The sequence below is a fragment of the Protomyctophum parallelum genome (assembly GCF_964188405.1).
Source record: "Protomyctophum parallelum genome assembly, chromosome: 1".
In the NCBI taxonomy this organism is placed as follows: domain Eukaryota; kingdom Metazoa; phylum Chordata; class Actinopteri; order Myctophiformes; family Myctophidae; genus Protomyctophum; species Protomyctophum parallelum.
This window is the reverse complement of record NC_139697.1, coordinates 98765467-98792398: the sequence shown is the minus strand read 5'-3', so window position 1 is coordinate 98792398 and position 26932 is coordinate 98765467. Positions and strand designations below refer to the sequence as shown.

Genomic DNA, 26932 nt, shown 5'->3' with positions numbered 1-26932 from the left:
GATCTACAAGTTGTAGATCTGCTATTTTCAGTATGCTATTTTCAGTATTTGTTGACGAAATTGTCAATATATTTAGTCTTAGTTTTAGTCATCATACAAGTAGCTTAGTTTTCATTTAGTTTCCATTTAGTTTTCGTCAGTGAAAAAGATATTCGACAGACATTTTTCGTCTTAGATTTAGTCGGCGAAAACACTGGTAGAATCTGCTTCAGGTCTTAAAGGGAAATTCCACTAATTTTAAACATTGTTCAATGTCATTAATATACCTTAGAGTTGTTGTGTGGAAATAATAAAAAGTCCCCCCATTCTGTGTTTCCTAGAACTGGAGGTCTGGAAATCATTAACATTACGAAGTACATCTCAGTGACATCACAAAGATGTACTTCATAATGTTAATGATTTTTATCAGACCTCCAGTTCTAGGAAACACATAATGGGGGGGGGGGGGGGACTTATTTCCACACAACAACTCTAAGGTATATTAATGACAGTAAAAATGTTGAAAATGATTGGTATTCCCCTTAAACAGGTTAATTTATACACCTAAACCCCAATATTATAACAACATCAATTGGCATTAACATGGTCAGTAATATCATCAGGTTATTAACCCATTTTGACCTGAGATCAGATTAAAAAAAATGTCTTCTACGATTTTTCAAAAATAGCAGATCTACAAGCTCATAGCGCGCCACTCGGTGGCGCGCTATGAGCTTGTAGATCTGCTATTTTAATAGCTAAAGCATAACATAATGCTAACACCAAAAGGGGTTCCCGCCCAAAATGGGTTAATGTTAACATTATTACCAATATTGATTGATCAAGATGCTCTATCAATCTATCATTTATCATCATCATATAATTATCGTCTTTGTCTTCATCATCATCATCATCATCATCATAATCTTCATCATCATCATCATCATCATCATCATACATTGTCCAGAGTTAGACAGATCTAGGTAAGATCTTCAGAGGACCACCAGGACCAGTGTAAATGACTGGAAAGAGTGTGTCAGTGAACCTGTGTGTGAAGGTGTGTATTTGTGTGTTAGTATCAGGATCACAGAATGACAGCTTTCTTTTATTCCAGTCCAGTCGGACTCTGATCCTCTGAGGTTTCTGCTTCAATGAGAGAACAGTGTCTGACTCTGAGGAGAGTGCTCCGTATTTACCTTTACGTAAGTATATTGTCCAGCCTGGACCCGCTGTGTCTCCCTTCCTCTGGTAGGACTCTGCTAACACACCTACTTCCCAGTGTGTATTGTCTCCAACCTCAACATCCCAGCTGTGACTCCCTGAGTTAAAGCCCTCAGAACCAAGGACAAGGCCTCTCTGGTCAAATCTCTCTGGATTGTCAGGGAGCTTCTGTTTCTCTCCACGTCTCACGCTGGTCAGATCATCAGACAGGGTGTATCCTGGATGGGCAGTGTTGGGGTCCAGAATGACAGGAGTGTAGGAGACAATGTCCTTCATCTTGTCCCAGACTCTGAAGGCCAGGTTGCCCAGGTGTTTGGCCACGTCTATCAGTGCTCCTGAGACCGGCTGTGGGTCCTGCAGTGTGAGCTGGACTCTCTCCATCGTGGTCTTGTAGTTCTGCAGGAATGAGATGTGTTCAGCTCTCAGCTCCTCCTCGATGGCTCTGATCGTGTGTGAAATGGTTGATATGTCTCTGTTCAGACCCTCCATCTTCTCCTTCATCATCTGACTCTTCTGCTGCTCTTCCTCCCTCAGTTCGGTGATCCTGGCCTCCTCTTCATCATGTAGAAACTGATGAAGCTTCTTAAACTGTTCCTTCATCTGCGTCTCTGTGTGTCGGGTCTGGAACGTAATGTGTTCTGCGGTTTGATCGTAGTTTGTTTTAGTTTTATTAAAGACCTTCAGTTTGTCCTGTAAAGGCTTCAGTGATTTCTGGACTTCCTCCTTGTAATCCAGAGCAACTTCATCGACGGGCCTGATTCTGTGGCCGGTGTGTTTTTTAGAAGTTTGACACACGAGACACACTGGCTGTTGACATTCCAGACAGAACAGTTTGAGTTTCTCAGCATGCAGACTGCAGAGATCCTCAGAGCCTGCTGACGTTCTCTGTCTCTCCTGTATGAAGGCCTCACACATGTTCTTCAGAGCCAGGTTACGAGGTGGACGATCCGTCAAAGATATTGCCTTACAAACTGGACATTGCTGTATTCTCTTCTCTCGCCACCAGTCCTGCAGACAGGCTTTACAGAAGCTGTGGCTACAGGACAGCACAACGGGATCTTTAAAGATGTCACAGCACACAGGACAGGAATAGTCCTCTTCAGAGAGAGACGACTTGGAAGCCATTTTGCCTTTTCAGTAAAGCTACAAACACTCTGCTCAAGACAGGAAATCCAGCCAGTCAGTTGTGGTAACACTTTGTCTTCTAGAATGTTCCCTGAAGTTTACTTTCGCAGTGAATCGTGCAGGCTCTTGTTAAAGTCCATTCAGTTGACAGAGTCAGCAGCAGGTTGTTCCAGTGGTCTGGGTCACTATTCCCTCCTGTAGCTGTGGATGGAAACACAGTCTGTCCTCCTCGCTGGAAGTTGTGCGTTTGATCCGAAGTGCAATCTTACCGTCTCAGATGAGTCAGGTGAGGGGTGGAGCTTTGACAGACCTGTTGCACAGGTTCTATCTCTCTCACACACACACACACACACACACACACACACACACACACACACACACACACACACACACACACACACACACACACACACACACACACACACACACACACACACACACACACACACACACACACACACACACACACACACACACACACACGCAGATGTCAGATGTTTATAGACGGATTCAGAAACGGGTCTCATGGTCGCAGCTTACATATTTCCTTTAGGCGGACTCGACATATAGCTGGTTTAAACTCTCACCAGGCGCACCTCTTCTACTACAGTGAACGGCAGAGTGACTGATGTTAGTCTGCCTCAAACGTTACTCTTTTACCTGCTTTTTTACTAACACTAACATTACAAAGATGCCCAAAACATCGAGATGAACCCGTTTAGTTTATGGCTGCTCCAACAGCAGTGGCAACATTCCCAAAAAAAAAAAAAAAACAGAATGTCAAAATATCTGAGACCGCAGAGCCATTGAGTAATGGTTGAGACGAAGCAGTGATGCTTAGTATGCTTAGTATGCTAAGCATTTAAAGTAGCTGTAATTCGTCTATAGGGTGAGCAGGAAAGGTGACAGCGCTGAGCCCTGGGGAGCGCCTGTGATGTACACCAGCACCTCTGAACAGACAACCATGCAGTCTCACATACTGCAGTCTGCCCGAAAGATTCTTAGATCTTAGATCCATGCCACCAAACCATGCCCCCCCCCCCCCCCCCGCTAAACTATACTATACTATACTGTTACACCTATGTATGGGCGATTGGGCGTACATACTGTAGGTGGTTCTGGACAACTACCTATATCCAATCAACTCGACATCGGACATAAACATGTACCTGGAGTCAGCAGCAACGCACATGCAGAGTTTGAAGTTGGTCGGCTGGACGATTTTTGAGATACGTCTACTAGATGGACGTGTGTATGCACGTACAGAGATTTTGTGCATTCATTATTTAGGTTTAGGTGTGCTGCCCCGTGCTCGCGGTTATGGTTAGGGTGAGGGTTGGGGGTTAGGTTTAGGTGTGCTGCCCCGTGCTCGCAGTTATGGTTAGGGTGAGGGTTTGGGGTTAGGTTTAGGTGTGCTGCCCCGTGCTCGCAGTTATGGTTAGGGTGAGGGTTTGGGGTTAGGTTTAGGTGTGCTGCCCCGTGCTTGCGGTTGTGGTTGGGGTGAGGGTTGGGGTTAGGTTTAGGTGTGCTGCCCCGTGCTCACGGTTATGGTTAGGGTCGGGGTTAGGTTTAGGTGTGCTGCCCCGTGCTCACGGTTATGGTTAGGGTGAGGGTTGGGGGTTAGGTTTAGGTGTGCTGCCCCGTGCTCGCGGTTATGGTTAGGGTGAGGGTATGGGGTTAGGTTTAGGTGTGCTGCCCCGTGCTTGCGGTTATGGTTAGAGTGAGGGGTTGGGGGTTAGGTTTAGGTGTGCTGCCCCGTGCTCGCGGTTATGGTTAGGGTGAGGGTTTGGGGTTAGGTTTAGGTGTGCTGCCCCGTGCTCGCAGTTATGGTTAGGGTGAGGGTTTGGGGTTAGGTTTAGGTGTGCTGCCCCGTGCTCGCGGTTGTGGTTGGGGTGAGGGTTGGGGTTAGGTTTAGGTGTGCTGCCCCGTGCTCACGGTTATGGTTAGGGTTAGGGTCGGGGTTAGGTTTAGGTGTGCTGCCCCGTGCTCACGGTTATGGTTAGGGTGAGGGTTGGGGGTTAGGTTTAGGTGTGCTGCCCCGTGCTTGCGGTTATGGTTAGGGTGAGGGTTTGGGGTTAGGTTTAGGTGTGCTGCCCCGTGCTTGCGGTTATGGTTAGGGTGAGGGTTTGGGGTTAGGTTTAGGTGTGCTGCCCCGTGCTCGTGGTTATGGTTAGGGTGAGGGTTTGGGGTTAGGTTTAGGTGTGCTGCCCCGTGCTCGCGGTTATGGTTAGGGTGAGGGTTTGGGGTAGTCGATCGGACCAATGGTATGTCGGACCAAAGTATAGTAACCACTCAATTTAGGGGGGTGTGGTAACAATTTGATAGATTTGTAGCCTTTGTGGGCCGAGGTGCACTGCTTTTCTTTTCTACCTTTCATTACACAGTAGGTTGTGACAATTTTTATGTATGAAATATAAGCTTTTGGCTAAATTTACTATGTGTATGCTATGTGCCAATCACTAAAGTTGAAGCATTTTCATTAACAAATTTGCTACATTTCATGATCTAGATTCACATATGAGTAAACTAAGGCACCAGTACTCTTTTCAGATGTTAGGTATATGTATTTATGACATTTGAGAAAGATTTGGTGTTGCCAAAATCAATATAACACATTTTACAAGCAAAAACAGCAGAACAAGATTTTCGTTTCTTTGGTTATATACATTTCTGGCTTGTGACAAAATACTGCAGGATATTATGAGTAGAACTTTTAACCCAAAGTCCAGAAGGGTATTATCTATGAAAACATGCATTGAATGTGTAGTGCCCATGATGACGCGGGAACGAAACTGAACGAAAGGGACCTCACAATATGGCCTACAAGTTTAGGTTGTTGTTCCGTGTTCCGGACGGTTTAAGGCTGCATCCGATACTTCAGTCTAGATCTAGAGCGGATCAGCAGTATGCAAAGCAACTCCACCCCAACCCAGTCTACCATTATAAATAAACACTCAAACCCACAGTTCCACCAAGGCTCGTGAAAATAGTAATAATTAGTGATGCACCGAATATTCGGCCGCAGAATAAATTCGGCAGAAAATGGATAAAAATGCATTTTCGGCCTATTCGGTTTCGGCCCAAAAAGGCAGAAAATATATCACGGAATAGTGTATGCAATGAATGCATTCAAAAGAGCTGAATAAATGTTTTATGGATCCATAATAGTGATTATTATTTAAGTTAAGTTTTGCCATAACCATAACATAACATTTGTAGAATCAAACTCAGGTCTTAATGGGTTAAGTGGGGATACTAAAAGAGTGATATTCAGTTACACTTCATACCAATTATACTGTGCGGGTGTAGGTATGTTAAGTGTTAAGTAACATGGCATTATAGGCAAAAGCTTTCTAAAGCTTTCACATTTTCCAAACATCTACAAGCTTGTAGGTCCACTATCTTCGCTATTTGTTGTACAACAAAGTATATATAGTGCTTAAGTGGCATTCTGGACTAGACCTGTCTGTCTGGAAACATTGTGGTTGCAAGGACTGACCTTCTGACCTTTCAGCTACAGGACTGTGTCACAGTCATTAGCAGGTGATTGAGAGATTATTTATTCTTTACTGTATAAACATACTATGCGCCGAATATTCGGCCGCAGAAAATGTTAAGGTACTGCCATGAAAGCAAAGATGTATAATATTAATCATATTCAGATATTCGGTATTCGGTTTCGGCCAAGAATTTCCCTTTCGGTGCATCCCTAATTTACATGGCAATTATTTGCAATAATCTTAAATGTACTTGGCTGCTTAACAACACTGCTGGCTTGCTGCAGGTATAGTTAGCCTACTTGGGAACGATGTAAGTTGGGAAAGTAGTTTTATTCCGTTTTATCTGTCTGTGTCTGAAGCAAACGGACTGTGAAAAGTGGACTGGTTAAGAAATCAAATGACAGGTGTGTCATTAGCCTCTGCTGCAGCAGAGGCTGGGAACTCTACAGATGAGGAGACACTGACAGAGCCTGACCAGAGCCTTTCGTGGCGCCAGGGCTGGACTGGCCACCGGGCATACCGGGCATTTTCCCGGTGGGCCGCGACCGTAGGGGGGCACCAGGAAAGGTCCGGGCGTGCTGCCATTCTGCCATCATGATAATTTCACTGTACCTGTATCAGTGAGTGACAAATAAACCCTCTACAAAGGGTTGTGTAGTTGTCTGTTGGTTTGTATCATTTATGTTGTTCTGTAAAAGTGGTGGTATCAGGGCTTGTTTGTTTGTGTGTGCCGCGACGGAGCGGGCGGTAGAGTTTCTGCTATCTGCGCGCTGGTTGTGGTGGGCCGGTCTGGTCTGGTCTGGTCTGGTTGTGGTGGGCCGGTCTGGTCTGGTCTGGTCTGGTTGTGGTGGGCCGGTCTGGTCTGGTCTGGTCTGGTTGTGGTGGGCCGGTCTGGTCTGGTCTGGTCTGGTTGAGGTGGGACGGTCTGGTCTGGTCTGGTTGTGGTGGGCCGGTCGATCTGGGCCAAATTCACGCGAAAATGCCCGGGCCGAATTTTTTTCCCAGTCCAGCCCTGCATGGCGGTTCTGGACAACCATGTGTCCGACAGACTCAACGATGGCAATGCACTCCGTGTGGTGGTGTGGAACACTGCACTCTGTGTGGAGGTGAGGAACACTGCACTCTGTGTGGTGGTGAGGAACACTGCACTCTGTGTGGAGGTGTGGAACACTGCACTCTGTGTGGAGGTGTGGAACACTGCACTCTGTGTGGAGGTGTGGAACACTGCACTCTGTGTGGTGGTGTGGAACACTGCACTCTGTGTGGAGGTGAGGAACACTGCACTCTGTGTGGTGGTGAGGAACACTGCACTCTGTGTGGAGGTGTGGAACACTGCACTCTGTGAGGTGGTGTGGAACACTGCACTCTGTGTGGTGGTGTGGAACACTGCACTCTGTGTGGAGGTGTGGAACACTGCACTCTGTGTGGTGGTGAGGAACACTGCACTCTGTGTGGAGGTGTGGAACACTGCACTCTGTGTGGAGGTGAGGAACACTGCACTCTGTGTGGTGGTGTGGAACACTGCACTCTGTGTGGAGGTGTGGAACACTGCACTCTGTGTGGTGGTGTGGAACACTGCACTCTGTGTGGAGGTGTGGAACACTGCACTCTGTGTGGAGGTGTGGAACACTGCACTCTGTGTGGTGGTGTGGAACACTGCACTCTGTGTGGAGGTGTGGAACACTGCACTCTGTGTGGAGGTGTGGAACACTGCACTCTGTGTGGAGGTGTGGAACACTGCACTCTGTGTGGTGGTGTGGAACACTGCACTCTGTGTGGAGGTGTGGAACACTGCACTCTGTGTGGAGGTGTGGAACACTGCACTCTGTGTGGAGGTGTGGAACACTGCACTCTGTGTGGAGGTGTGGAACACTGCACTCTGTGTGGAGGTGTGGAACACTGCACTCTGTGTGGAGGTGTGGAACACTGCACTCTGTGTGGAGGTGTGGAACACTGCACTCTGTGTGGAACGTGTGTGTCAAAATGTCAGTGTCAGTGGGGCGAATGGTTCTGGAGTTAGGTGGATTACAGACGTACGTACATACACACATACAGAGACACGGTGCATTTATTGTCACCCAGCGGAGTTTGCAGCTGTTGAGGCCTCGTACTCAGACAGACATACTTACATACATACAGTCAGAAATACACAGCTGTTGAGGCCTCGTACTCAGACAGACATACTTACATACATACAGTCAGAAATACACAGCTGTTGAGGCCTCTTACAGACAGACAGATACATACATACAGTCATACACACTCGGTCACTCATTGGGGCGGTTTGGCACCGCTCAAAAAGGAGAGAGGACAGATGTAAAATCAGGGTACTAAAGTTTAAAAAGCCAACATGTTTCGACTCCTTAGAGTCTCCATCAGGGCATGAATGATAAACTCATCAGCTCTGTTAGTCAGACCTTAGTCCTGTAAAGTTTACCAAGCCGTGGGTTATTTTTGGCACCAATTCTTATGATTCTATTATTATTTTCTTGTCCTGCATTTCCAAATATATTATTTTAATGATTGTAACTATTTTTAACAAACAAAACAAAGTTTCCATGAATAAAAATAATAATAATAACTTGTTTAATTCCACCAGTCACATTTGTGAACACTTTTTGGTTTAGATATGTTTAATAAGTAATAACACAGAGCCATATCTAGATAATGAGACACATCAAAGTCCAGGACTTTATATGTGATATAATGTGTGTGATAGGTTTCACCACCATGCCAGTCATGAACCAATCACTCCTAAGCTTCAACAACAGCAGCCACAACAGACACACTGTAGATCCACTTCATCATCTTCAATTCCAAGTGAACATGCATGTTCCTTCCTTGTTACACAACTCACTGCCTTCAACAGATACAACTCAACATACAGTCATACACACAGTACATTCACTTCAGCCTTCAATTCAAGGACCAGAAACAGTCACTGAACATCAGCCACCCGGTTATTGGGTCCCAAAATAACAGAAACACGTTGAATCACATTAGTATAGGCCTACGGCACGGCTTACAACAAGCAGCAGCAGCAAAGAAAGCAAACACAGGGACAGACATACGGATGGACACATATAGCTGTTCATAGGAGTGGCTAGCACCACTCAAAAAATATATTATGAAAAACGTTCCTACCTTGAGCCGTCTTCTACTCGACGTCATCAGCTGTGTAGGACAGGTGATGTCCATGGGGACGTCATCAGCTGTGTAGGACAGGTGATGTCCATGGGGACGTCATCAGCTGTGTAGGACAGGTGATGTCCATGGGGACCTCATCAGTTGTGTAGGACAGGTGATGTCCATGGGGACGTCATCAGCTGTGTAGGACAGGTGATGTCCATGGGGACGTCATCAGCTGTGTAGGACAGGTGATGTCCATGGGGACGTCATCAGTTGTGTAGGACAGGTGATGTCCATGGGGTCAAACTGTGGAACAGTTAAAGAGACAGAGTCCCTCTCTCTCTAGAGTGATCCTCGGACGAGTCCTCCAGTGTCATCTCCAGTCATCTCCATCCTCCATACATCCTGTATCCTGTCAAAACATACAGTACACATGCAGCTTAGAACTCTACAGACAGGTACAGTCACTGAACATGTTTAATGTCCTGCCAGTCGATAATAGGGTTTGCCGGTAAGGATCATTTTATATTGGATAATAGGTATTCAGCAACAGAGCAATTTAGGGGCCGTCAACAAAGTGCTCAAATGCTTTTAAACCTAATGATAATGGGCTCAACAAACTCTACATTGTGCAGGGCAATGTAAGGACGTTTCTAAAATTGCAGGATACAATTGGGATTAAACGGATGCTGTGAAAATGGCCGCTCTAGAAGCTCACAACACTGTGTTTGTAGATCTGCTATTTCCACTCGTTTGGCTCTCCGGGAAAACGTCTAATCTCTCTGTGATAGTTGGCCGAACGGTCAAGGCTCCAAAAAGACAGTCAAAGAGTCCAAGAATGCCCTTTTGGGAGTTTAATTCACCTTTCAGAACACCAGCAGTCCAGTTCACACTATACAACCAAACACCAGCAGTCCAGTTCACACTATACAACCAAACACCAGCAGTCCAGTTCACACTATACAACCGTGCAGCCTCGACGAAGACGAAAAGAAAACAAGATTGGCCAAAATAACAGTTGTACAAACAGAAACACACTTTGAGGACAACACTATATGGAACAACAGCTACACAGACGAGAAGCTGTAACAGAACAAACCCTTATGCTGCGTTCACATGGAGTCAGGCAAGACAACACTATGGAAAAACAGCTACACAGACGAGAAGCTGTAACAGACCATACCCTTATGCTGCGTTCACATGGAATCAGGCAAGCGGTAGACGGCAAAACCTGCTGGACGGCACGGAACACATTGATTGTGATATAATCTGGCACTCCCATGTCATGTGACAAGTATGTGTGCAACGCCTTCATTTTCTACGTAGGCTCAGACGTTTTGGTGTGAGTAGAAACATAATGCTGATCTTCTATAGAGATAGTATAGAGTCAGTTCTAAGGTATGGTATCACCAGTTGGTTTGGAAACCTATTACTGTAAAACACAAATCTGAGATCCTTAGATTAGCCAAAATGGCAGCGAAGATCATGGGTCATGTCTACACCTCCGATCACCCCCCAGGTCATCTTTGAGCAGGCCACCATTGGACAGGTTAAGAACATTGTGTCTGACCCCTCCCATGTACTATACCCTGAGTATCGGCTAATGCCATCAGGTAGGAGATATGAGGTCCATGCGTGCAAATACAAATACAAGCATGCCTTTGTCCCTCTGTCAATCACACTCCTCAACAGAGTCCTTGCAGAGGGCAGACAGGGTAGGGGTCGAAGGTTATGAGGTGATGTTCTTCTTTTTCTTGCACTAGGTATGTTGGTGTGTGGTTTTTTAATGTTGTACGGGTCACTGTGTGCCTTTGTTGACTTGTATTGTATTGTATTGTATCTGTATGCTGCAGAGCGGGTCCTTGGGGTCCAAGACAAATTTCTTCCTTGGGAGACAAAATAAAGAAACCTTGAACATTGAACGGTAAAAAGATTAAATATTTTAACTTTGACGCCTGTTCTGTTTTTACCGTCCTGCTCCCGTCCACTAGAATGACTTCTGGTTTTCCTGATCCCATGTGAACGCAGCATTACTTCCCAAAGGGCCCTATGGCAGCTCTCAGGCAGGCTGTTACCTGTTAGTGTCAACCACGGTCTAACTGACTCTGATAACCTGCAGCCTGCAGGGTCCCTTTTATAGGGAGTGAGACGTATACCAAATCACATCACAGCAGATAACTCACAATAAGCAAACACAAGGCCGATGAGTTAACACGCCATTACTGAAGGTTTTAACAAACCAACTTAAACATGAATTTCCGGACGTCCATTCATACACAAACTATAGTCTCTTTTTAAATAAGATTGCTCTGGAATCAAACACCCCTCCTCCTCCTCCTCCTCCTCTCTCTCTGCAGAACTTAATGGAACCTTCCCAATCAACAGGACTGCCACTGCAGAGTGCAGAGGGGAGAGGTGAGGTGACTCACAATCAATTCACCTTCGGTTCAATAGATCAACATATTTAATCCCATGAATAGTAGTATATGTAACTGCTCCTAAACCATCTTCATCCGTGGCAGAAATAAGACAACGTCCCAACTGATATCACTGAGGGCTTTTTATTTATCCCAATTAAGCGACAACCGTGAAAAACTGCAACAAAAACATAACAATATTCTTTTAAATACAATGAAACATGAAATATGAATGTCCTTGTCAGTCAATCCTGATGTCCGTATTATATAAACACAATGAAATGTACACAAACAATAAACACAAACAAATACACGATACAATGGCAATATAACTTTTACAGACACTGGGAACATACCGTATGCGCCTTCTGCACAGACTTTTAGGAGTTCCGTTAAGTTCTTGTTCTTTTTTATAGTATTTTCTTTCTTCTTATCTTTCTTATCTTTTGTGGAGACTCTCTGACATGAGAGAGCTCCTCTCTTTACCTCTGCTCTGTTTGTTCTGCTCTTAACATGCCCAAGACCCAACAGGTGATTGAAATGAGGTGATTAGAGCAGGTGAGCCTAATTCAACCTGCCCATGAACCAGACAGCCCACAAATACAGAGCACAGTAGATGGCGCTATCTCACCATGCATTTACCATATGTACCCAAATAAACACACATATAATGTTCACATATACATTTTCAGAAAGGTGAGCAATAAAATAGAATATCCCAAAATACCCATTGCTGGGACAGCTACAGTATACTACAGTAGTATATGAGTGTTCTTCAGTACTGTAGTACCACCTGGTATGGATGTTTGTCTGCAGCCCTAAAGTCACAACTGCTGCAACAACTGAACATTTTGTTCAAAGATTGTTGGACAACAACAACTTCAGAAACTTTATACATCCACGTATGATAACAGCATCCTAAGGTTAGCGAGGAATATCACCTCTAATACTAAGCATGTGTTGTATGGAGAATATAGGTTACTACCTCAGAGAATGTGTTAATATATCATGCCGTCTTAAAGAGGCACTATGTAACTTATTTTTACTGAATAAACTGTCATTTTGTCCAATCTGTATGTTAGAGTGTGTTAATACAATATAACTTATACAATCTGTATGGTAGAGTGTGTTAATACAATATAACTTATACAATCTGTATGGTAGAGGCCTGGATATTGAAAAATAGCAGATCTACAAGCTCATATCGCGCCACCGAGTGGCGCGCTACGAGCTTGTAGGTCTGCTATTTTTTGAAAAATAGTGAAAATATATATTTCAGAAAATAGGAGGATTAGGAATTTTGAGTTCAGGCCTAAATGGGTTAATGCAAAAATAATGTACTGTATACAATTATGTATGGTAGAGTGTGTAAATACAATATAACTTATATAGCTTGTATTTTGTCTCCCTGTTCTTCTATTGAGACATTTAAAGTTGTGTCAAAGGTCATGATCTGGCATTAATTCTGACCAGTCATGATTAAATTAAACGTATCCCCTGAGCAAGCAGGCCGGCTCTATTAGCTCAATGGTATAAAAAAGAATGTCAGCACTTGTGCAGGAAACCAGGTTAAAATCTGTGATAGAAAAGGACAGTTACATACTGTATAGTATAATAAATCTGTGGTATAAAGGACAGTTACATACTGTATAGTATAATAAATCTGTGGTAGAAAAGGACAGTTACATACTGTATAGTATAATAAATCTGTGGTAGAAAAGGACAGTTACATACTGTATAGTATAATAAATCTGTGGTATAAAGGACAGTTACATACTGTATAGTATAATAAATCTGTGGTATAAAGGACAGTTACATACTGTATAGTATAATAAATCTGTGGTAGAAAAGGACAGTTACATACTGTATAGTATAATAAATCTGTGGTATAAAAGGACAGTTACATACTGTATAGTATAATAAATCTGTGGTAGAAAAGGACAGTTACATACTGTATAGTATAGTAAATCTGTGGTATAAAAGGACAGTTACATACTGTATAGTATAATAAATCTGTGGTATAAAAGGACAGTTACATACTGTATAGTATAATAAATCTGTGGTAGAAAAGGACAGTTACATACTGTATAGTATAATAAATCTGTGGTATAAAAGGACAGTTACATACTGTATAGTATAGTAAATCTGTGGTATAAAAGGACAGTTACATACTGTATAGTATAATACATCTGTGGTATAAAGGACAGTTACATACTGTATAGTATAATAAATCTGTGGTAGAAAAGAACAGTTACATACTGTATAGTATAATAAATCTGTGGTATAAAGGACAGTTACATACTGTATAGTAGTGCAGCTTTAACTGGAAGAAACATCAGGCAGAAATAGACTATAAAACGGGTGTAATATTTAACATACTGACCTGTGATCAGCGTCATATAAAATGTCATAACTTTTAATGTTTTAAACGTGGGAGTCAATGTTGATGCAACTGAACGACGTTGTGTGTTAGATCATGTTTATTTGATTTTACAAATCATTCTTATACATTATGTCTTTCATTCAGATCTGTAATTTCAACAGTGAAGGTACATATGCCTCTCTACACACTAAATAAAACAATAACGAAAAAGTACAGTGAACAGTAAAAGTATCATATATCGTACATAAGTACCCCGCAACATTATTTCTAGTTTTAATTTATAGTAGGCCTAATAATAGCCATCAATTGATTAATATTACATTTTATACTGTTGATAGTTTCATCATCATCATGTCCTAACTATGTGTGTGTGTGTGTGTGTGTGTGTGTGTGTGTGTGTGTGTGTGTGTGTGTGTGTGTGTGTGTGTGTGTGTGTGTGTGTTAGTATCAGGATCACAGAGTGACAGCTTTCCTCTCTTCCAGTTCAGCGTGACTCTGATTAGGCATGCACCGAATGGGACATTCTTTGCCGAAAACCGAATACCCGGATATGATTAATATTATATATCGTTCATGTTTTTTTTTTTACCAGTTTTTGTACCATTGCTGTCATGGCCGTAACTTTGTTGTAGAGCTACATGAATGGTAAAAGACATGATTACAGTTTGATCATGTCATGCATCACCACAATTATTATTTTATTTTACGGAAGGTAACCCTGGTTCTTTGGCAATTCAGCAGATCTACAAGTTGTAGATCTGCTATTTTCAGCATGCAACCAAGTGTAAAATGACTTATATTTGATCTTTAGTTTTTTATTTGTTGACGCAATTGTCAATATATTTAGTCATCATACATGTAGCTTAGTTTTCATTTAGTTTCCATTTAGTTTTCGTCAGTGAAAAAGGTAGTCGACAGACATTTTTCGTCTTAGATTTAGTCGACGAAAACACTGGTATCTGCTTCAGGTCTTAAAGGGAAATTCAACTAATTTTAAACATTGTTCAATGTCATTAATATACCTTAGAGTTGTTGTGTGGAAATAATAAAAAGTCCCCCCATTCTGTGTTGCCTAGAACTGGAGGTCTGGAAATCATTAACATTATGAAGTACATCTCAGTGACATCACAAAGATGTACTTCATAATGTTAATGATTTTTATCAGACCTCCAGTTCTAGGAGGGGGGGAGGGGGGGGGGAGACTTATTTCCACACAACAACTCTAAGGTATATTAATGACAGTAAAAATGTTGAAAATGAGTGGTATTCCCCTTTAACAGGTTAATTTATACACCTAAACCCCAATATTATAACAACATCAATTGGCATTAACATGGTCAGTAATATCATCAGGTTATTAACCCATTTTGACCTGAGATCAGATTAAAAAAATGTCTTCTACGATTAAAAAAAAATAGCAGACCTACAAGCTTGTAGCGCGCCACTCGGTGGCGCGCTATGAGCTTGTAGATCTGCTATTTTTCAATAGCTAAAGCATAACATAATGCTAACACCAAAAGGGGTTCCCGCCCCCCACATTATTACCAATATTGATTGATCAAGATGCTCCATCAATCTATAATTTATCATCATATAATTATCGTCTTCATCATCATCATCATCATCATCATCATCATCATCATCATCATCATCATAATCATGTCCAGAGTTAGACAGATCTAGGTAAGATCTTCAGAGTACCACCAGGACCAGTGCCAATGCATGGAAAGAGTGTGTCAGTGAACCTGTGTGTGAAGGTGTGTATGTGTGTGTTAGTATCAGGATCACAGAATGACAGCTTTCCTTCATTCCAGTCCAGTTGGACTCTGATCCTCTGAGGTTTCTGCTTCACTGAGAGAACAGTGGATGACTCAGAGGAGGATGCTCCGTATTTACCTGCATGTAAGTATATTCTCCAGTATGGACCCCCTGTGAGTCCCTTCCTCTGAAAGGACTCTGCTAACACACCTACATGCCAGAATGTATTGTCTCCAACCTCAACATCCCAGCTGTGACTCCCTGAGTTAAAGCCCTCAGAACCAAGGACAAGGCCGCGCTGGTCAAATCTCTCTGTATTGTCAGGGAGCTTCTGTCTCTCTCCCCATGTCACGCTGGTCAGATCATCAGACAGGGTGTATACTGGATGGGCAGTGTTGGGGTCCAGAATGACAGGAGTGTAGGAGACAATGTCCTTCATCTTGTCCCAGACTCTGAAGGCCAGGTTGCCCAGGTGTTTGGCCACGTCTATCAGTGCTCCTGAGACCGGCTGTGGGTCCTGCAGTGTGAGCTGGACTCTCTCCATCGTGGTCTTGTAGTTCTGCAGGAATGAGATGTGTTCAGCTCTCAGCTCCTCCTCGATGGCTCTGATCGTGTGTGAAATGGTTGATATGTCTCTGTTCAGACCCTCAATCTTCTCCTTCATCATCTGACTCTTCTGCTGCTCTTCCTCCCTCAGTTCGGTGATCCTGGCCTCCTCTTCATCATGTAGAAACCGATGAAGCTTCTTAAACTGTTCCTTCATCTGCGTCTCTGTGTGCCGAGTCTGGAACGTAATGTGTTCTGCTGTTTGATCGTAGTTTGTTTTAGTTTTATTAAAGACCTCCAGTTTGTCCTGTAAAGGCTTCAGTGATTTCTGGACCTGCTCCTTGTGATCCAGAGCAGCTTCATCGACGGGCCTGATTCTGTGGCCGGTGTGTTTTTTAGAATCTCGACACACAAGACACACTGGCTGTTGACATTCCAGACAGAACAGTTTGAGTTTCTCAGCATGCAGACTGCAGAGATCCTCAGAGCCTGCTGACGTTCTCTGATGTCTCTCCTGTATGAAGGCCTCACACAGGTTCTTCAGAGCCAGGTTACGAGGTGGACGATCCGTCAAAGATATTGCCTTACAAACTGGACACTCCTTTATTGTCTTCTCTCGCCACCAGTCCTGCAGACAGGCTTTACAGAAGCTGTGGCTACAGGACAGCACAACGGGATCTTTAAAGATGTCACAGCACACAGGACAGGAATAGTCCTCTTCAGAGAGAGACGACTTGGAAGCCATTTTAACAAACACTCGCTCACGCAGTCAACAAGGAACTCTGCCAGTCAGTCGTGGTAACACTCCCTCTTCCAGAATGTTCCCTGAAGTTTACTTTCACTTTGAGTCCCGTTTCTTGTTAAAGTCCATTCAGTTGACAGACAGAGTCAGCAGCAGGTTCCAGTGCTCTGGGTCAGTATTAACTCCTGTAGCTTTTGGAAAGACAGTCTGTCCTTCCTCACTGGACGTCGTTGTGTGTTTGATCTGAATGTGAATCTGATCGTCTGTCTCACTATGAGTCAGGCAAGAGGTGGAGCTGCCTTTGACAGACCTGTGGTAAAGTGCGCACACCCACACATGCAGGTGTACTGTGCGCACGCACACACACACACACACACACACACACACACACACACACACACACACACACACACACACACACACACACACACACACACACACACACACACACACACACACACACACACACACACACACACACAGTATATACTCCACACATTGAATTGTTTAAATGAGAAAGGACGGTCTTTTATATTTATTATATTTAGTACAGACAATAAAGGTAGCAGAATGAAAAGGTTGTGTTCTTAAGGTGTCAGAGTGAACTTTGACTGTTCAAAGTGCTTTACAACAAACCGTACGCCTCACATTAACCCTTTAACAGCACTCCGTCTGTGTGTGTGTGTGTGTGTGTGTGTGTGTGTGTGTGTGTGTGTGTGTGTGTGTGTGTGTGTGTGTGTGTGTGTGTGTGTGTGTGTGTGTGTGTGTGTGTGTGTGTGTGTGTGTGTGTGTGAGTGAGTGAGTGAGTGAGTGAGTGAGTGAGTGAGAGAGATAGAGATCAGACACTGCTGCAGGGGATGAATTGCCTAATCAAGAGAGAGATAGACAGAGAGAGAGAGAGGAGTGTGTGTGTGTGTGTGTGTGCGTGCGTGCGTGGTGTGCGTGCGTGCGTGCGTGCGTGCGTGCGTGCGTGCGTGCGTGCGTGTGTGTGTGTGTGTGTGTGTGTGTGTGTAAAATAATCACATTCCGTATAATATAATTATATAGTATAATTAAAACAATATATATATATATATATATATATATACATGCTGCAGGCACTTGCCTGCCAGCAGCATTATGAGTCCAGCTGCGGTGAAGTCTGGGTACGGAGCCAGTCCTGGTAGGTCCATGGCAGCATCTCTGCCCAGGGAGGTGGCCATCACGCTGCCTATGAGGTCATCAAATGTGCCTGTCCACGCCCTGGCTACACTGGATGTCCCTGAGAGAGAGAGAGACAGAGAGAGAGAGAGAGAGAGAGAGACAGAGACAGAGAGAGACATAATTATTACCTTGGACAGCAGAAAAGGTTTTACTCCCTATAGCTATGAATACAAGCACACTCGTCCCAAAACACACTCGCGACCTTTGAACGGTCACCAGCACGTATTCCTAAACGCAGCCTCAGTAAAACAAGGCCTAAACCTAACCTTATTCCTGACCTTAACCTCAGTAAAACTAGGCCTAAACCTAACCTTATTCCTGACCTTAACCTCAGTAAAACTAGGCCTAAACCTAACCTTATTCCTGAACTTAACCTCAGTAAAACTATGCCTAAACCTAACCTTATTCCTGACCTTAACCTCAGTGAAACAAGGCCTAAACCTAACCTTATTCCTGACCTTAACCTCAGTGAAACTAGGCCTAAATCTAACCTTATTCCTGACCTTATCCTCAGTGAAACTAGGCCTAAACCTAACCTTATTCCTGACCTTAACCTCAGTAAAACTAGGCCTAAACCTAACCTTATTCCTGACCTTAACCTCAGTGAAACTAGGCCTAAACCTAACCTTATTCCTGACCTTAACCTCAGTAAAACAAGGCCTAAACCTAACCTTATTCCTGACCTTAACCTCAGTAAAACTAGGCCTAAACCTAACCTTATTCCTGACCTTATCCTCAGTAAAACTAGGCCTAAACCTAACCTTATTCCTGACCTTAACCTCAGTGAAACTAGGCCTAAACCTAACCTTATTCCTGACCTTAACCTCAGTAAAACAAGGCCTAAACCTAACCTTATTCCTGACCTTAACCTCAGTAAAACTAGGCCTAAACCTAACCTTATTCCTGACCTTAACCTCAGTAAAACTAGGCCTAAACCTAACCTTATTCCTGACCTTAACCTCAGTGAAACTAGGCCTAAACCTAACCTTATTCCTGACCTTAACCTCAGTAAAACTAGGCCTAAACCGAACCTTATTCCTGACCTTAACCTCAGTAAAACTATGCCTAAACCTAACCTTATTCCTGACCTTATCCTCAGTGAAACTATGCCTAAACCTAACCTTATTCCTGACTTTATCCTCAGTGAAGCTAGGCCTAAACTTAACCTTTTTCAGTAAAACTATATGCCTGAACCAGCCTTATTCCTCAGTAGAACTATTCCTAAGCCTTTTTCCCTAAATGTAACCTCAGTAAAACTATTCCTAAACCTAACCGCAGTAAAAACATAATCCTATACCTACATACATATAGGACAGTAAAATGAATCTTATACCTGTGACATAATAGTAATAATAACAGTAAAACATAATCCTATACCTATGACGTAGGACAGTAAAATTAATCTTATACCTGTGACATATAGTAATAATAACAGTAAAACATAATCCTATACCTATGACGTAGGACAGTAAAATGAATCTTATACCTGTGACATATAGTAATAATAACAGTAAAACATAATCCTATACCTATGACATATAGGACAGTAAAATGAATCTTACACCTGTGACATAATAGTAATAACAGTAAAACATAATCCTATACCTATGACGTAGGACAGTAAAATGAATCTCATACCTGTGACATATAGTAATAATAACAGTAAAACATAATCCTATACCTATGACGTAGGACAGTAAAATGAATCTTATACCTGTGACATAATAGTAATAATAACAACAGTAAAACATAATCCTATACCTATGACATATAGGACAGTAAAATGAATCTTATACCTGTGACATATAGTAATAATAACAACAGTAAAACATAATCCTATACCTATGACGTAGGACAGCAGCAGGTTCCAGCCGGTGATGAAGGCCCAGATCTCGCCCACGGTCACGTAGCTGTAGAGGTAGGCCGAGCCCGTCTTGGGGACGCGGGCGCCGAACTCGGCGTAGCACAGGCCGGCGAACACGGAGGCCACGGCGGCTATCAGGAAGGACACGATGATGCTGGGCCCCGACACCAGCCGGGCCACCTCCCCCGACAGCACGTACACCCCGGCCCCCAGCGTGCTGCCCACCTATAGCGGGACCACCATGGGGACATTTTCATTTAGAGCCCATTCTGACCCAAGACCAGATTCTAACGCACAGAAGAACGGTGGTTCTTTAACCCATTTTGACCTCAGATCAGATTCTAAAAATGTCTTCTAAATCCTGAGTTTGTAAAAAAATAGCAGACCTACAAGCTCGTAGCGCGCCACTCGGTGGCGCGCTACGAGCTTGCCCCCCTGGTCAAGAATCATGTCAGTAAAATGACAGTATCATGGCACTGTGGCAGTATCATCTACTTATCACAACACACATTAACAAAATAACACAATCTATTTACAAATGCATCATTTAGCCTCATTTGCTTTTTAACTATAACTAGACCTGTACATGCCCGTCGGCCACCGGCCTACAGTACTTGAGAGCAATGCAACTTGGGAATCTAATAATACCCGTTGTCAACTTGTCATAGCACCCGTTTTAACTGTCTGTCTGTCTGTGTCCCACATGGAGCAGTCTGCCTGTGTGTGAAGAGTGCAAACTGACTGTGAAAAGTGGAGCGGTTAAGTAATCAATTTGCAGGTGTGGGGTTGCCATGGCATCTGCCTGTGTGTGAAGACTGAAGAGGGCAAACATTCCGGACCATGGCTTTACTTACCATCATCCAACAGGCACCAAGCAGTGGTAGAGCTCACAGCTTACACTGTCCACATCCGCATCCCAATGCACACCACTGTTTCTCATTGTCCAAACTGGACACTATAGCCTACTTGAAGTTTCATGTGAAACCGGTTGGATCTTTATACTGCAGGGAGAGAGTTCATGATGAACTGAAATTAATTTACAAAGTAGGCCTACAATCCCAACATGATCATACCGTAGTGAAATGTGTCAAGAGTCTGAAATCTTACGACTTGCTCATCTTCAATTTTATTGTCACATGACAGCTTTACAGGTGTAAAAATGTGGGTGAAATTGAATAATTCTTTGGTAAAAGCTCTCTTTGCATTTTTCAGTAAAGGGAAGAAGCAAAGAGTGAAAGAAAGAACAAGAAAAACAGGTCAGTTATTCCAGATATGAGTATAGTAAAATAATATATACTGTAGCATACCTACAAATGGTACACAGACGAAATGACAATGGCGCGAGGAAGTTAAAATAGCAGCAGATATAATAATAATAACAGGAAAAAGTACATTTTGTTCTTAAGTAAAAGTATCAATACTGCAATGTAGAAACACTGTGTTACAAGTGGTCAAAAAGTACAAAAGTATTGGTATCTAAATGTACTTAAAGTACCAAAAGTAGAAAGTGCTAATTATGCAGAATGCCCCCATTTCACAAGTTTTCAAATGTATAAAAAGTATAACAATCTTTTGAAAATAGCAGATCTACATGCTCACATTGTGAGCTTGTAGATCTGCTATTTTCAAATGGCCAAAATGTATAGAGCTGAAGTGGTTAATATGTGTTTTGTAATATTAATCAAAATCATTAAAGTAAATTAATTGTAACTAAAGCTTTCAAATAATTGTAGTGTAAAAGTACAAGTAAAAGTACCATATTCGACTCTGAGATATAGTGGAGTAAATATTCAAGTGAAGTAATAAAGTACCTCAGATTTGTACTTAAGGACAGTACTGTCATAATTTGTCAGGGGCAGTGAAATGTGTGTGACCAGCACCAGCCAGAACTGGATATACAACCCACTTCTGAAATAATAACCCATTAAGACCTGAGACCAGATTCTACAAATGTCTTCTATAAGTTTTCGGAATAACCTATGTTTCTAGGATCAGCAGTGCTCAAACTATTTCATGTCAAGGACCCCCAGAATTATCCCTATTCGGCAGCTGATCCCATCCGAAAATGTTGCCAGCCAGGCACCCCCCAGAAGCAAAAATTTGAGTTAAAAACGTTAGCTGTGAAAGAATACAGTATATATTCAAAGATTTGTGCCACATTTTCACAATTTCTTTTAAACATCTACAAGGAGCATTCAGTGATTTGGGTGATTTGGGTGAACCCTGGTCCGCCCTGTTTTTTTCTTCTTTGTAATTATTTTTTGGTCCAAAATATTGTGTTTGTGTCATGAGTTGTCACGACTCGAGTTGGCTTTGTCCGCGGCGTAAACGTCTTTAAATAAATACTTTCTGAAATGTCTATGAGGAAAATGAACGGAGAATCATTTCCTGGGCCCTGGTAGGGGGCGGGACTCCCTATAGTAGGGAGGATTATCACAACAAAACAAAAAAAGAAGTGATATTTGAATTAAGTGAAATCACTGAATATACCTTTAACATAATGGCTAGAGTGGTTAAAAGCTAAGCTGACACAGGTACGTTCCAGGTCTTAATGGGTTGCCAACAGTGAAATGTATCACATCACAGGTCAGGCATAGAGAAGTTGTCAAACTTTGGCTCCATGTTTGCATTGATGCTTTGAACGTTGACGTGTTGACTGTGCGCGTTCTGATTCCGCTGCTTTTGCACACTGTGCTGCATGCCGTAACAAAAGTAGATGAGCAAACCTGTAAAACAATTAAGAAAAGTTACAACATGTGTTATTATTTGATGTATTGGGCAAAAACCTCCATCCATCTATCCATCTTTTACCACTCCCTAGTCGGGTCGCGGGGGCAACATCTCCAGCAGAGCGCTCCAGACTTCCCTCTATCCAGAGCCATTCTCTCATCTCCATTTTAATTTGTTGTGTTTTTTCGTATAGATTATGAATGCCCTACTTGACCGTACTACAGCGCAGATCCACCTGTGGTGCATCGATCGGCTTTGTCGGGCGTCTATCCGAAACACAATTGGCTCGGGATGGAAGCCGATATTGATATTGGTCATTGCACATACTCTTATACGGGCTGGGGCAGCGCATGTCAGCAGGGAGTGTTGGATTGAGGAGTAGTCCTCCCGGAGAGGGTTCCTCACTCAGGATACAACAGTACCTCCTCCCGGTGGGGGCTCCTCACTGGCAGGTTGAGTCAGTAGGATACAACAGTACCTCCTCCCGGTGGGGGCTCCTCACTGGCAGGTTGAGTCAGTAGGATACAACAGTACGTCCTCCCGGTGGGGGCTCCTCACTGGCAGGTTGAGTCAGTAGGATACAACAGTACCTCCTCCCGGTGGGGGCTCCTCACTGGCAGGTTGAGTCAGTAGGATACAACAGTACCTCCTCCCGGTGGGGGCTCCTCACTGCCAGGTTGAGTCAGTAGGATACAACAGTACCTCCTCCCGGTGGGGGCTCCTCACTGGCAGGTTGAGTCAGTAGGATACAACAGTACCTCCTCCCGGTGGGGGCTCCTCACTGGCAGGTTGAGTCAGTAGGATACAACAGTACCTCCTCCCGGTGGGGGCTCCTCACTGGGAGGTTGAGTCAGTAGGATACAACAGTACCTCCTCCCGGTGGGGGCTCCTCACTGGCAGTTTGAGTCAGTAGGATAAAAAGCGGGTGAAAACTGTTGGCTACCCAAAAAAGAAAAAAGAAAAAAAAGAAATCCACAATAATGCGGTTCAAAGCGACACGTTTTGAGCTTGTAGATCTGCTACTTGCTATACTTTGTGAATTAGAATGCTGAACATGGTTTTGTACATGTGATTAATTAATTGAAACGATCTTTAATTGATTTGTTCATTTAAAGATAAGATAAGATTGTTCATAATAATAATAATAATAATAGTCTCAGTCTCCATACCTACGGTCATCCAAATGGCATAGCGGATCCAGGTGTCAGATCCCAGCTGGACCATCAGGTAGATGTTTACAAACGTGCTGAATATGGGAAGCAAGGGCACCAAGGGAACCTGGAGAAATACAGGTCAAACTGTTAAGACTCAGATAACCACCTAAGCCCTATATTGATGATACGGATTTTCATTCTAACCTGTCGGGAATGAATTGAGCCAAATATCAGGTTCAGGTTCAGGTTTATTTGTCATTTGTATAGATACAGAGTATACATACAATGAAATTTATTTTGCTCAGAGCACTCTCAGTCTTACATACACAGGACATAAACAAACATCTATAGTGCAAGAAAAGACAAAAACAGGAAAAGAAAAGTGCAAGTGAAGTGAAGTGCAATACAGTTCAAGGTCAGCTGTTCAGCAGCCTGACTGACTGGGGGTAAAAACTGTTACTGAGACGGGTGGTACGAGATTTGATGCTCTGGTAGCGTTTTTTGGAGGGGAGTAGTTTGAACAGGGTATTTGCGGGGTGGCTGGTGTCTTCCATGATGTTATGGGCTTTTTTCATACAGCGAGTGGTGTAGATGTTATGGAGACTGGGTAATTCTGTAGTGCCGATGATTTTAGCTGCTGTTTTAATGGTCCTCTGCAACCTCTTGCAATCCTGAGCGGTCGTGTTACCGTACCACACTGTGATACAGCCAGTTAAGACTCTTTCAATTATACAGCGATAAAAGTTCACTAGTCCTTTTGTACTTAAGCCAAATTTTTTAAGGCGCCTAAGAAAGTACAGTCGCTGCTGCGCCTTCTTGAGGATGTACTCGTTGTTGAGTGACCATGTGAATGTGTCTGTGATATGTATGCCCAGGAATTTAAAGTTATCAACTATGTCGACAGATGACCCTTTGATGGAAATGGGGGTGTGGATGCCTTTGGACTTCCTAAAGTCTACAATGATTTCTTTGGTCTTATTGGTGTTAAGTGAGAGGTTGTTGTTATCGCACCATAGAGTTAGATCCTCTATCTCCCTCCTATAGGCCCTCTCATCACCGTCGGTTATTAGTCTGATCACTGTGGTATTATCCGCAAATTTAATTATGATGTTATTCTCGTATCTGGCGACACAATCAAACGTAAACAAGCTGTACAGCAGAGGACTGAGGCAGTAGCCTTGGGGAGCACCGGTTCTGGTGAGAATTGTGGGTGAGCTTCTCTCTTTTTACAGATGCAGCTGCCCACACCAAGGCCACTGAGTTTCAACACTAATTTAGATGGTACAATAGTGTTAAATGCGGAACTATAGTCTATGAACAGTAGTCTGACATAAGAGCTTTTCTTTTCTAGATGTACCAGGGCAGTGTGTAAAGCAAGAGAGATTGCATCATCCACAGATCTATTTGCACAGTAAGCAAACTGTAAAGGATCAATACTAGCAGGAATTATGCTCTTGATATAAGAGATAACCATTTTCTCCAGGCATTTCATGAGAACAGATGTCAAAGCAACAGGTCGATAATCGTTGAGACAGGTAACAGGTTTTTTCTTGGCAATGGGTACAATTATTGTTTTTTTAAAACACAATGGCACCACACACAATGACAGGGACAGGTTAAATATGTCTGTGTAACTGTAAACCCATGACAGCTGGTTATAGCATGTCTTAAGGACACGGGAGGCTATCCCGTCTGGCCCTGCAGCTTTATGAGCATTAACTTTTTGGAACGCTTTACTCATATATCTATTCATGCTCAACATCATTTGTATTCAATCCATGTGCGCATCCAAAGGAGCATGCAGAATATGACATTTATGGATTTACTCTTTTAGACATAATTTTGTGCCACAAAATGTTAGCCTGGACTCGCTCGAGTTCCCTGATTTGTTTTGTCACTTCACTGTACTCTTGACAAATCAAATCACGAAACACAGAAAATCAGACTGGAAACCAGGCTAACAGAATTGTGTACATTTCATGAAGTTAACTAAATTCAACAAAGAGGCAGGAATTTACGGCTCTAGGTTACTACTTTCTATCCGTGTGGGGATTCAAGGACCAAAACCTACCATGAAAGCAGCCTTGGAGGTGCTCTGAGGTTGTCTGCATATCAACAACCTACCATGAAAGCAGCCTTGGAGGTGCTCTGAGGTTGTCTCCATATTAAACAACCTACCATGAAAGCAGCCTTGGAGGTGCTCTGAGGTTGTCTCCATATCAACAACAACCTACCATGAAAGCAGCCTTGGAGCTGCTCTGAGGTTGTCTCCATATTAACAACAACCTACCATGAAAGCAGCCTTGGAGGTGCTCTGAGGTTGTCTCCATATCAACAACCTACCATGAAAGCAGCCTTGGAGGTGCTCTGAGGTTGTCTCCATATCAACAACCTACAATGAAAGCAGCCTTGGAGGTGCTCTGAGGTTGTCTCCATATCAACAACCTACCATGAAAGCAGCCTTGGAGGTGCTCTGAGGTTGTCTCCATATCAACAACCTACCATGAAAGCAGCCTTGGAGGTGCTCTGAGGTTGTCTCCATATCAACAACCTACCATGAAAGCAGCCTTGGAGGTGCTCTGAGGTTGTCTCCATATCAACAACCTACCATGAAAGCAGCCTTGGAGGTGCTCTGAGGTTGTCTCCATAAGCCCAGGGCGGTGAGCACCAGCAGCGCTGTGAGCACGGTGACCCCCAGGACGCTCCACCACTCCTGGCTCTGCAGGGAGGCTGCAGCCTGGCTGATGAGGAGGCTCAGCAGAACAGCTAACAGGACTGTATATAAACAAATAAATGGTGCATAAAAAAATAAAAATAAAAAACAATTAAATCATCAATCACAATTATTTGCATGACAATTAGTGGTCTACTTAAATGTCATCGTGACAGCTCTATTGGTTAGTGCTGCCTCCATTATATGAAGATACTACACATAATACACAACACATTCAAACATTTATGACACTATAGTAAGAATACATTTTACAATTTTACAATTTAGGCATTTAGCAGACGCACTTAATCCAGAGCGATTTACATTAGGCAAGAACCAAAAAAGCATGGGAATACATCACATATATAGAATGCATTTATCATGAAACATGTGTAAGCTAAGAACGTAACTAGAACATATCTATATAATGACACTATACATATAAACTATACATAATACTATGCTATA

At 43.1% G+C, this 26932-nt stretch overlaps 3 protein-coding genes and 1 pseudogene across 4 annotated transcripts in view; all 4 read right to left on the bottom strand.

Moving 5' to 3' along the window:
* The window catches only part of LOC310870958 (cationic amino acid transporter 2-like), a gene marked incomplete at both ends in the record, with an annotated part of 46144 nt that extends 25417 nt beyond the window's left edge, over positions 1 to 20727 (bottom strand). The window contains 3 exons of the mRNA XM_083782356.1: positions 17906 to 18061; positions 19846 to 20092; positions 20722 to 20727. Of these exons, the coding sequence (XP_083638482.1) occupies positions 17906 to 18061; positions 19846 to 20092; positions 20722 to 20727 (409 nt within the window). The remainder of the gene's footprint in view (positions 1 to 17905; positions 18062 to 19845; positions 20093 to 20721) is intronic.
* The window catches only part of LOC310855850 (cationic amino acid transporter 2-like), a 234442-nt pseudogene that overhangs the window by 65134 nt on the left and 142376 nt on the right, over positions 1 to 26932 (bottom strand). The window lies entirely within an intron of this gene.
* LOC310870966 (E3 ubiquitin-protein ligase TRIM35-like) lies at positions 949 to 16951 on the bottom strand (the record flags this gene model as incomplete). Its single annotated transcript, XM_083782370.1, has 2 exons — positions 15456 to 16951; positions 949 to 2330 (listed from the first exon to the last, which is right to left on the bottom strand). The coding sequence occupies exons 1-2, from the start codon at positions 16801 to 16803 to the stop codon at positions 949 to 951; spliced, it is 2730 nt and encodes a 909-aa protein (XP_083638496.1). The 5' UTR covers positions 16804 to 16951.
* Positions 22448 to 26932, bottom strand: part of LOC310870936 (cationic amino acid transporter 2-like) — a gene marked incomplete at both ends in the record, with an annotated part of 20234 nt that continues 15749 nt past the window's right edge. Inside the window, 3 exons of the mRNA XM_083782320.1 lie at positions 22448 to 22593; positions 23767 to 23875; positions 26360 to 26526. Of these exons, the coding sequence (XP_083638446.1) occupies positions 22448 to 22593; positions 23767 to 23875; positions 26360 to 26526 (422 nt within the window). The remainder of the gene's footprint in view (positions 22594 to 23766; positions 23876 to 26359; positions 26527 to 26932) is intronic.